This window comes from Drosophila takahashii, chromosome 2L (assembly GCF_030179915.1).
Source record: "Drosophila takahashii strain IR98-3 E-12201 chromosome 2L, DtakHiC1v2, whole genome shotgun sequence".
Taxonomy (NCBI): domain Eukaryota; kingdom Metazoa; phylum Arthropoda; class Insecta; order Diptera; family Drosophilidae; genus Drosophila; species Drosophila takahashii.
Window position 1 is genome coordinate 12,424,242 of NC_091678.1, and position 12,854 is coordinate 12,437,095.

At 39.8% G+C, this 12,854-nt stretch overlaps 1 protein-coding gene across 2 annotated transcripts in view; it reads left to right on the forward strand.

Annotated features, from left to right (window-relative positions):
* Positions 1-12,854, forward strand: part of mtgo (miles to go) — a 135,850-nt gene that overhangs the window by 89,765 nt on the left and 33,231 nt on the right. The window contains exon 3 of one of the 2 annotated variants that reach the window (XM_017158569.3): positions 2,780-3,760. The exons of the other annotated variant lie outside the window; for it this stretch is intronic. Within the exon in view, the coding sequence (XP_017014058.2) occupies positions 2,890-3,760 (871 nt within the window). The 5' untranslated portion in view covers positions 2,780-2,889. The remainder of the gene's footprint in view (positions 1-2,779; positions 3,761-12,854) is intronic. 2 annotated transcript variants of the gene reach the window in all.

The window sequence follows — 12,854 nt, forward strand, 5'->3', positions numbered from 1 at the left end:
TATTTTAAATGTTAGTCTAACCATTACCAATTGAATTAACATTTGACATATTATTTGTGCCCGTGTAGCTGGGTGAGTGTGTGTGTAAAGGTGTGAACTGCGGGCAGGTGAGGGTCTTCGGGTCTTCGGTATGGGAAAGAGAGGGAGATAGAGAGACCTCGGTCTCCGGGAGTACTTGAGACAGGTACGAGAGTGCATATTGAGACAGGTGACAACAGTCGCACTTCATTCACTCTGTTGTTGTGACTGCAGCGCCTCTGCCCCTGCCTCTCCCTCCTATTCCCACACGCCGTTTTCAACTTCTTGGCCAGGTTCTTATGCCACTTCTTCTTGGCCCACAGCATTATGCAACAACAACAACTGCAGCAATAGCAACACCAACTGTTTGGTGGTAATTGCTGCCGCTGCAGACGCACTAAATCAATTAGAATGCAACCCACGCAAAGCATTTGCAATGGAAATTCCTAAGCACAAACAGATTGTTCCACATCTAGTTCATGATAATGTCTGGCAAGTTGGTAAGGGGGTCTGCAAAACTTGGTAACTCTATTCAGATTGCCATCTTCAGTAGGAGTGGTTTCCACAAGTATCTTTAAGCAGTTACCAAGAAATGTAAGGAGAAGGGAAAACAGCGGTGGTTGTGGGAAACATAGTTTCGAGATTGTAAATCATTGGCCATTAAAACTTTTCTACGTTCTGTATGAATTTTCAAGACAATTAATCACAGAACGAGCACTTTCTTGAATTAATTAAGTAAGAATTTATTACTCTTATTATGGGTTTTGAATTGGAAATTGTAAAGCTCTTAGATAATTAATAAATTTCTTAAAGGCCGAAAAATTAAAACAATGCCTTTTTAAAGTACTCTTTTACCTCCACCCACTTTAATTTCATTCGTCATTGTTTCTTCAATCGGGGAATTTTTTACGGAATGCCTTTCTTTCACTTTTCACATTCTTTTCCATAATGATTCGCTCCGAAAGTCAATGCTCCCCGAAATGGAAATGATTTTTGCCGGCTAACGGGGTTCACTGACCCCCTCTTTTTTTCACTCCCCAGAAATGCAACACCCAACACCTTTGTCAAAAAAAAAGTGTTCGGGCCAGTTGTTGGTGGAAGGTGCGATAAATGCGGACAGACGTAACGAGCGAAAGGGCCAAAAAAGAAACCCATTAAAGTAAAGCTGCATTAACAGCTAAATGAAAACACCCAACAACAAAGCGCAGGCATCAAATTTCTTTACAGACAGAGAAAAAACGAGTGGGATCGAACCCTCAGACAAGTAAAAGGGAGGAGGAGAGTGTGGCCACTGAACAAAAACAAAAGGGAACTTATTTCGGAAATAAAAAATACTTAGGACACTAAAATCAAGTTCTAAAAGCTCCCTCAATTTTTCAAACAAAAGCGCCTTTCCCGGCGATTCTCACTCTGATGAGGGATACTGTTTTATCCTAAAATGTAAACCCATCTTAAAGATATGTTTTAATATATAACTACCTTGGTTACCTTGAAACATTTTCATATCTTTATGGATTTTTAAACCATTTCTTTTTTTTTGTAATGTCAACATTTTTTTACATATTTTTATCAGTGCCTAAAAAAGAGCTGGGGAATGCCAAATCGAACGATTAAGACACGCTTACGTTTTAATTTTGCCGTTGTTGTTTTGTTCTGCAGTTTCGTCTTTCTTTTTCGTGTTTTGCCCTCACTTTTTTGTTTGTTATTTGCTATTTGCGGGGTTTCATTTAAGTGCCCGCTGCTGTACTGTTTTTACCGCTGTTGTTGTTGTTGTTCTTATTAGCTAGTTTTCACTCTTATCTCCGTCGCAATTCTCTATTTTTTGTATGAATGCATGTGGGTGGTGTTTCCCCGGCCACACCACCCACACCCCACCTCTTGATTTCCCCCGTTTCCCACACTCTTTGTCGCTTAGTTTGTGCCTTTTGTGAAAATATTTCAATTATTTGTCAAATTGACACAATGCGCAATTCTGCTTACAATTCGCAATTGTTTGGCTGGGCAGAAGGCAGCACTAAAAAACAACAATTGTCGTGGGCCTGCGATGCTGTCAACGGTTTGGAGAGATAATTCCAATTTGATTTATTTTCGCACTAGATTTCATTGAAAATGTTCACTTTGTTTAGCGTCTTTCATGCTGTCGTTTATGTTCCTGTAAATTCTATGTGGAACGGAAGTCTTTCGTCATTGATCTTTGATCTATAAATATTTGGTTTTATGGGCATAAAAGCCACGTAACATGTGTTGACATTGCGTGTGGTCTATTTTTCTGGCTCAAAGAAATTTTCATTTCATTTGAAAAATGGAAATGATTTAAATTATATTTCAAAATTTCAAAACGAGTTACCGAAGTGTATCAGTACTCTATGAACCGTTCTCTGCGCTTCTCAATTAGCTGACCTGACCTGAACTCAATCCTTATTGAATTTCATTTTATTAAATAATAAATATAAGTTCTTAAGAAATCTGTGATTTTATAAAACTAGTCTATCAGCTTTGTCTGGCCCTAAATAGACTCTTAAGCATTTCTAATAAACTTTTCCCGATAGAAATTCTTCGAAAACAGACGCGTAGAATTCCCAGAAAATTCCCGCGATAACCTTGGGTGAGGGCCAGTGGGTGGGTGGGTTGTTTTGCTCCCAGCTCTTATCGCCGCAAAGAAATGATAACGTTTTTGGATTGGTAACCAAAAGGCAAGAGGCCCTCCTCCGCAGCCTACGTGCAACTATTAATTTAAGACAAACACTGTGTTCTCTTGCAGATAGACAAAGAAACGCGTAATAATTAAACTGAAAAATGCTGAAAGCAATAGCCTAGGCAAAAAGCGAAACGTGGCAGACGACAGAGTTTGAAAGCGGAATACGGAATACCATGGTGCGACTGAATGTTGCAGAGCAACACAGCAGCAGCAACAGCAACAACGGCAACATAAGCAACAGCAGCATAAGCAACGCCAACGGAACAATAATTAGCAATAATAATGCGGGTGGCAGTTGCTCCTCGACGACCTCTTCAACGACCAGTTTGAATAGCAATCCGGCCTCGCCCGCCTGCACCATGGTGATGTTGCCGCAGCAGCAGCAGCACTTGGTGGTTCAGCAGCAGCAGCAACCGCAGCAGCAACAGCAGTTGCAGCAGCAGCAACATGCCCCACAGCAACAGCAACATTCGCCCTCGGACGGCGGTTCATCGAATTGCTCGCTGCCGGCATCTCCACCTCTACTGCAGCAGACCGCCACACCGCCCCAGGGCGCCCAGATTGTGCCGCCCGTCTGCGCCCTGCACCACCCACAACAGCAGCTGGCCCTGATGGCGGCCATGCAGCACCACCACCACCTGCCGCCGCCCCCGCACGCCCTCCACCACGCCCCCTTGCCGCCGGCGCCCCCGAACATGCCGCCACCCCATGAGAACGGTGTCTCGGGGGGTGGTGGCTCGGGGGGAGGCGTTTCGCCCAACGGCGGCGGCGGTGGTGGCTCCTCTGCCAGCAGCGTGAGCAGCCTTTCCAGCGGCAGTGGCGGCTCCGGTGGTGGTCAGGTGGGAAATGGCCTGACTAACGGAACGAATGGAATTGCTCCACTGCCGCCGGGCCAGCTGTACATCCAGTATCCGGGCGAGTTCTATCCGCCGGAATACTACATCGCACCGCATCCGCACGAGGGCATCTGTCCGCAGCATCCGCACCACCCGCATCCGCATCCGCACCACCACCAGCCCATGTGCGCCATGTCCACGGAATACGGTGAGTCTGAAGGGGTTATTGCAAAAATAAATGAACATATGAGGCTACCAAAATCTATTACTAATCTGAGAGCCTTTCTATGCGCTTCTCAATAAGCTAACGTTACCTGAACTTCTCAATCTTTATTGAAATAAAAATTAAATACCATAATAAACAAAATCGTTGCAAAATGTTTATTGCATATTCATGGGCAATCGGCTCTCTAAAAATCTATTAGGTATTCATATAGAACTTTTATTTAATTAGATTAAATGAAGCTAATTACTTTACTTTACTCCCAACCAACTTGGGTAACCAAATGACACTTTTTTTAAAGAAATAAAATAAAATATATCCCTGAGGAATGTGAAGCATCTAAGCATCTCTTGCTGTAGCTAATTACAGCTAAAGTAATCCCTCGGCTAAGTATCTCAATTCGTCAAGAGATACTTCGCTAAGCCTTCGCCACGATGATGCAGTTGCCGGGCTCTTAAGCTGCCAAAAAACTTGGTAAGCGACAAACAAACAAAAATGGGCGAAAAAGGAGGAAAGCTCGCCGGCTAAAAATAGACGAAAGCCACATTGAGAGCTTAGGCGCCCACTTTCATCCAGCATTCAGCTATCCAAACCCTACCACCCACCCACTTTCACCTCCTTCTACTAGCCGCCCTTGCAGTAAGTTGTATACATTTGGCATTTAAATCTGCTGAGAAGCAAACCTCAACCTCAAACCACCGCAAAGTCAACAAGTAAACTTTGCATTTCATTTATCTCTTCGGAGAGTAGAATGTGCCACCCTTTCTCCCTTCCCCCTTTTTAAAAACCCCCTTCCGACTGCGCCAGTCATTTAATATCGTCAAGCAACAAAATTAGCTAGAAATCGCCTTTTTTACTGTGCTCACACTGAATGCACTCGGTATTATTTGAATTTCCATAATAACAGCGACCAAATGGCATCCAGAATGGAGTAAAGCGATATATTTGAATAGATATGGCATTCGGTTTAAGCTTTGGCTTCAGCTTAAGTTCCAGTTCCCGTTGACTCTATACTTAGTACACATAAAGTGACCAATGTACGCCCATCTCGTGATTTGCATAAAAGGGAAAAAAACCAATTTGCAAAACAGGGTGCAGATTTTAATTTGCGTAAATTTTAAAAAATATTTAGATTAAAACCTACAAAATATAAATTTTTATTTATTCGCCAACAGATATTTCTTTAATACTAAGTACCCAATAATATTTAAATAAAATAAATAAATAATTAAATGATCACCCTATATGCGTAGCTTATCTAAATAACAAGCAATTCGCATTTGTGTTCATGCTAATGCCAAGATACTTTTCGAAACACCCACACAAACCAAAAACTGACCATAGAACTGAAAGCCAGTCAGACTGGAACTTTGCTGAGCTGAATGATTCTGACCAAGCCCAAAAGACTTGGCAATGGCAGTCCAATCCAGGGAAATAAATACACGAATAGAACTAAAATGTGTCACTCAGATGAAGACAGACCGCGAGTGCTGGCAAAATATGTGTATATAATTGAATTTGATCGGTTTTGGGTTTTGGCGCAACCCAGAAACCTCGATAACCAGCATTTTCAATTTATCAATGTCATTAACCTTAATTGTGGTTTCGTTGGGAGACAAAGAGCCTCCCTTGATCGACTCTGCAACTTGAGACGAGACTTCAATTTTGGTTTCTTTTTGATTGTTTTTTGGCGCATTTTCTAATTCAATTCCCCGACTTACACTGACTGCAAGTTGTGTGTGCGCCTCTGTGTGCTAATTGAATTTGCATGTGAGGCTGGCAGTTATCCACACACACCAACACACACACACACACACACATAGAGCTCCTCTTAACCCACTAAAGCTCACCCTTGGAAGGAACCCTGTCACTTAGTTTGATGTCAACATCGAGGACCCGGCACAAAGTGCCAGCGAACTGGGAGTATTCTCTCCACTAAGTTGCACATAATTTACAATTACGGGCAAGTGTAAATGGCTTTTCTACCTCCACACCAGCAGCAGCCCATCCCCATCCCCAGCCCCCTTTTTCGTCCCTTATCTACGTCTCTGTTCCGCTCCTGCCATGCCAGCTTCCTTTGCTCATTTGGCAAATGCCTGCACTGGGGGAAAAATAATTGCCACCTATAATGAAAACAGAAAATCATAATTTAAGACGTTTACTTTACACTGCGAGAATTTTAAGTCACTTAGCATAGATGCCGTAATCAAAAAGTAATGTTTCATAGACATAGCTGTTTATAAAGAATTGTAAATAGGAGATATTTAACAGAATAAGTCAAAAATAAAAATGTTACATCTAGATTACAAAATTACAAAATTCTGTTCCTTTCAAGATATTTTTAAAAACAAATAATAAATAAGAGAACATAAAATATAATTATAAATATTTTGATGATTTCTAAGATAGATAGTTAGGTCGTGGGAAATTGAGACAAAGAAATCAAGAAAAATATTCTAAAATGTAGATTAGTAATATATTTTTTTATATTCATCAAGCTGTTAATATTGATTATAATTTTCTAAGCTAGATATCATTTTTGTGCAGTGATTTCTCCGACAGTTTTGCCTTTTCCCTCAACTCCAATCGACTTTGCCCTGCTCTGGTTTGGCCTGGCCTGATTGTTGTTAATCGAATAAACTTGCAGAGGAAATGGGCTCTGAGTGCGTGCTGGGCCTTAGACTTGGGCACACTCCCCCTGTCCCCTGCCCCCTGAAGACCCCTGAGGAGCCCCCTTACCAGCACAGTGTGTTCTAATGGAATTTGCGCCCGGGTCGACATCAACTTTACTATATTGATATGGATGCTGAGCATGTTATAATTATAAGAATGCTGAGCATGCTCTTGTTTTGGCTTCCTTTTTCTCCTTCTAGTTGTGCAAAAAAAGAATTTAGCTGAATAGAGCAGATATGGAAGTATTTCTGTGGTATATGCCGAAGAAGTTGGAGGAACAAAAGGCATGTGGGTGGTCACTGGTGTTGATTGCCGCGTCCAACTCTCTAATCAACATAATTCCTATTATTTTATATGCCCACACCCCAGATTCCCATTGCGGTCAAACCAAATGAGCACAGAAACAAATGGGAAGCAGAAGGAAAAAATATATAAAAATTGAAATGAATTCGAACTGAAGGCTGATAAAGGGCACGTGGCTGAAGGCCGACATTTGAAGAAAGCGAAATCTAGAGCAGCTTCCTTCTCATATATGATGCTATTCTGTAGGCAATATTTAAGTAAGAAGCGAGGCAAAGTCTGGAATTTCGAAATTTCAAAACTTTATTTTACTCTTATCACATTTCATAACATTACTTTTTTACGATAAGAATTTTTCTTTTACTAATTAAATATACATTAAATACTGCTGAAAGATCTACTCATGTTTTGTTTAAACTCAATTTATTTCAATTCTGTATTATCTGTTTTTATGTTTAATGTTTTGATGTTCCTGAGCCAATTTTTCCAAGCACATGTTTCCCATTTATACAAGTAAAGCAAACATCTTGGATATTAAGACCGAACAGTCAATGAACTTGGGAGAAATATGTGAAACTGGAGAGCAAATAGAAGAGGGCAATGTTGGGAAATCTAAGCGTTACATCCACACTTGTCCCACAGATCAGAATCAATGAGGATAAACAGGAAAATCGGGGAGGGAATCCAATAATAGAGCGGGAAAACAATATCAAGCAATAATTATACCGCCAGCACCCATTTTTCGGTTAATCTCTTTGGTAATAATTTTTAATTAACCCGCACATCGAACGCCCTCGGCTTATTAAGACTTATTATACAGCGACGGGCTGAGAACCCAGGCTATGAACTTTGCACTTTTGAACTTTTGGCTTGTCTTCCGGACGTTAAATGTTTAACAGATGCCACGGCCTGGGAAATTAAACGAGCTGTCAAATAAAAACTCGTATTTTCCTCCGTCTCATTTAATAGAGCAAAAGTTTTTTACACTGAAAGTAAGACAAACATGTAGTAATACGAGTAGGGAAGGCACCTGCTTATATAAAAGCCAAGGAAACTGTGTCACAAAGTAATACAAATCAGGAAAAGGACAAAGGACAAAGGGACTTGTGCAAACACTGCTGATAGAATCCACAAATGATTGTTACTTATTATTCGCACATAAAACGTTTTTCCCAGGCTTCTCCCTCCGATTTCCGAACCACCCAACAATTGTTCAGTGAGGCGTAAGCAAACATTTCCATTTTGCAAGTGAGGACATAGCCGAAGGTCCTGTGTGTCCTGTCCCTTGTGATGTCATATTACAAGCTCTTAGCTCTCGCTGAAAAATTCCTGTGGGTAATAAAAAGAAAAGTGCATAAAATGTCTTGTCAGTGGATGTCAAACTGTAGGCAGTCAGCCAGCCAGGCGACAGGTAGAAATGGCTAAAAGAGAGCTAAGCTTCTCGCTATGCTATGCGGTTTGGAATAAATGGCAGCTGCTCTGCTTAACCCCTTTGCAGCCAGCCTCAACCCCTTCCTCCTCCTTAACCTCTAACATAAACTTGTCCATTTTTACGAGCCGCTTTGGCGGCACAGATTTATTGGCTTCCTCGCTTTTGCTCGATTTTATTGTTGGCCCACGGAATATAGCCCCCATTGCATTTGCATATATACCCAGATACTCGGATTTTATGCCAAATTCGAAGGTTAGCCAAAACTCGAAATTCCCCAATAGTTCGTCGAGTTTTATGCCTCACTTTGAAGTGAAGTATTATGGCCCACGAATGCCGGCTTCCTGCTCTTCTCTGCTGTTTGAGGATTTATTTTCCTCCGGAGGTTTCCTCTGCGGGCTTAATGACAGCGACGACGACGACGGTGCTGTCAAAAGTCCCAATGACAAATTGCTTTCGGTTTTGAAAAGTTTGGGGAAGGCGACATGAGGTGGCATAAATTTTTGGTGGCACCCCCGCCAAAAAAAATATTATTCATATTTTAAGTTTTTGGTGATGAACTCGAGCCGTCAACGCCGCTCGTCAACAATTGACTCTGCATTTTGACCCATATTTTTGCCAACATCTCTATTTATTTGAATGCTCTTCCCCTTCGTTCGTGGGGCTTAATTAATTTTCGTATCTGCAGAAACATTTGTTTGTCTTCTAGAACCAAGATCCCATCGGTATTTGCTCAGCTCACTGAAACACTAGACTCCACTCCACTATCAATGTCAGTTTATCACCGCCTTAATGGGCTTTCCCAAAATCCCCCCTCGGAATTTCCGCCTGCCTGCATCTGGTTTCCTCATTTAATATAATTTGTTGCAAGTTTTGCGGCATGTGGCACCAGACTGCTGCACTAATTGAAACGTAATTATATCATTCGGGCACGGGTTGTGAGGTTGTTCGGTTTCTGGGCTCCTCGGTGCATCAGTTTGCCAGTTGCTCAATCACTCATTTAGTCAATGTCTCACACTCTCAACGAGGCACTAATTGCAATTTGCACAGTTTGAGCTGCGCTGAGTATGCATACGTGTGGGGCTTAAAAGTTATATCACAAGTGCCTCTGTTTGATATGCAATTTGTTATACAAGCAGCCTCTGGATTTAATCAGTCAGTTATATAATTTCGGTAAATCATTTGCCTCAGTAGCTACTCATTTAAATATATCTTATATCTCAGTTTTATGAAATTAAATGAGAATTCTACTTTTCATTAAAAAGAATAAAAGCGGAATATTGGATTTAAGTTTTATCAGAGAAAACTATATTTTGAAGTTACAATTGGTTTTAAAACGTACATTTCTCGTACAAATATAATATAATATAAGTCATTTCCAATTGCTGAATCAAATCCTGGATTTTAGAGCTTTTTTTCCATGGCAATTGTTCAAAAAAGCAGAAAACACTTTTTACTTTTTGGCAGAGGCAAAAAAGTATTTTCCATTTTGATCCGCATTTTTATGCAACTCTCATCAAACGGAAGTTGTTTCCCGATTTTCTTTATACATGCGCATATATATATATTATTTTTTTTGCAATTCGGGATTTGCCAAAGGAGCGCAATTTATTCGTTTGCATTTTTCGGGCTTAAAGTTTTTTTGGTGCGTGTGTGCGAGGTATAAATCAGCCAGGGTATAGATATTTTTGGCAATTTAATTGAAATGTCAGGCACGTGGTGGTTGGAGAGATCTGAGAGTAGGAGTGGGGTGTAGCTTGACCCTCGAGCTGCTCCACTGTCTAATCCCGTCCAGCTCTTGTGGTTGTCGCACATTTCCGGCTTAAAGTGGCAATGTTGCTGTTGTCGTTGCTGGTGTTGCTCTTGTTGCTGTTGTTGCTGCTGCTGGCGGTATTGCTGGTGTTGCTAGTGTTGCTAGTGTTGCTGCTGTAGTCTGCCACTTCCGTTTGCGACGCGTACACGTAATTGATTTTCCCGCCCCGCCCCCTTTTGCTGCGTTTGATATTCAAGCGCAAAATCTCTGCGCCCCACATAGCAAACACAAACAAAAGTAGCGAACAAAAAAAATCAAACAGCAAAAAATACAAAAATCGAGAACAACAACAGCTGAATTTTTTGCGTGTCAAATGGGAATTTCACTTGCTTTGATTTGAGTTCGTGCGTAGTACATGCAAAGAAAACGAATCGCAGTCACCATTAAAATTATTAGAACCTTATCAGAATGCTCTAAATTGAATTTATATAGAAAATATACTCAAAATGTATATAATATTGTCATAAAAGTGTTCTTAGAAAGTAATTTTCAAATCATTTTATTGATTTAATATAATAAGATTGTAGTTCCTATGAAAAAAGTAACCAAGTTTTCTTGGTAATATGAATATTATTTAATTCCACATAACTTTTAAAATTCCATTTAATTAAATATTTTTTTAAACACTTTTTTCTTAATTCTTTCCTGTATTTCTTTCTGTGTACTTGTGTACAGCTATGGTTATAATTTTTTTTGGCATAGCCAACGGTAAATATGACCCTGAACTTTGAGTGCCACATGCTTCGACAAACAAATGTATAACAAACAGTGAACAAATCTCTAACAATAAATTGCAAACAATTCCAATTGTGATTTAATAAAGCTGGGCTTAAATTCATTTATATTTCGCCAAGTCAATTAAATTCCCCACATTTAAGTCAAGTCATTGTCGATTCGGCAGTTTGACATTTGCATGGCCAATAAAACTAGGTCTATTAACGCGCAATTTATAGGCCAGCAAAAAGAGTCTCTTTCAGAGAGATATATCTTTCAATATATACCTTTTGGCCCTCGCATTTTCGTTCAAGCCCGTGTAAGCCGCAGTAAGCCGCAATATTGGCCAAATAATCACTGCCGGGTACCAAATAAATTCCACTCCAGCTTCAGCAATCCCCCAAATCGAAATCAAAATAAAAGCGAAAAAAACAATTTCGCATAAATTTCTCCTCTGCCGTTTTGGGAGTGGGAAAATTGCCTTTAAATTGCTTGAAAATGTTTTCTTAATACATTGCGCAATTCCGTATTGAAATCAGGGCGTGGCAGAAGCACCCACAAAAGTAAAGGACAGAAAAAAAACAACAGAATAGTGGGAAGGAAAATCAAGGCAAAAAAAATAAAAGGCGAGGGAAACTAAACGAAATAATGCAGGATGACAAAATAACTTAAAGCGACAATAAATTTTCTAGCTCAAGGACATGCTTAAGGCAAAGGACTCGGGGAAAATGTAGATGAAGATGAAAAAGAAGCTGGAGCAGCGGCAGGGAAAACTGTCAACACGTTTTGGCAATTTCTGACTACGTTTCGTTAGCCTCGCCTCAAACAAAAAACAAACAAGCTGCAAATTTAAAAGTCGCGAAATCTTTTTTGCTTACGACAATGAGCCATTTTTTTGTGGCTAAGTTAAGTTTTCATGTGAAAAGGGGTGGAATTTTCTTTATTTATGTGCTTAGATATGGTGGATAGCTGTAGTTTATAAGTTGGTAGTATTCCAAGACCAGCACAGATTTATGATGATAAAAACTAACAAAATTTAAGAAAACTAATTGAAATAGTTTTGGCATTATTCTTTCTTGGTTCTAGCCTTGGATTTCAGTTTTTTAACTTTGTATAGAGGAATTTTCTCTTTATAGATTTTTTAAATCATTTATTCTTTGTATCCTTCCAAATACATATATCTGAAAGCACTTTTTCTTGTCATAGTTCCGTAAACTTTCTTTAAAAACCTTTCTCGAGTAACTCATTTGATATCTCATTCTTTATATATATACCTTCCAAGTCCATATATCTTCGTATCTGGGGGAGAATCTGGCCCTTAACTCCCATTCCACCTTGTCCTTGTTTTGCGGCCGCCTTGTTCTTCTTCTTGTTTGTTTGCCTTGCGTGTCTTTCGGTGGCGTATGCGTAATATGTTTTTGTTTGCCACAGGCCTCGTCGCTGCCGCGCCAGACACACGCCAGACAATACATCGGCTATATACACAGATTCCCATACATATATATATATGTATATCTGGATATATGTATTTACATATTTGCATATATTTTTTTATACGTACCATGTGCGTGTTGACCTTGCGAATGGCCAGCGGCTATTGAGTGTCTCCTCAGACGCCTGTGTCCCGTACAACAAAAAAGTCTTTTAATTGCTTTTTAATGACTTGCTGCTGTCGTCGTTTCGCTTGGTCAGAGACGGTGGGTGGTGAGTGGGGCGATACACTTTACGGGTTTTAGAATGGGGGTGTGGCCTAATGTCCTCCGCCCGTCGACGGTTATTAAAAATTATAAAAGTTATGCATCGAACAATTATTGGCTAAAAGCATTAAAGCCGGGGAAGGCCTCTTGGATACTAAAGATAAGATAAGATTATACTAAAGATAAAGATATAGCTAATAGGGGGAATTCCCGACATTAAAAGAACATTTAATACATTTTAACAACTTTTTTAATTTACTTGGGACTTAAACGAGGTCTTAAATATCTATTAATATTACCGTAGGTTATTTTTACCAATTTAAAATCAATTTGTATAACTGGCCTTAAAAGATCTTAAATTAACGATTAATTAAAACGATTCTGTTTTAAATAAAAGATAAAATCTATTTAATATGTCCATAACTTGGCACATTTTTAATTCAAATTTATATT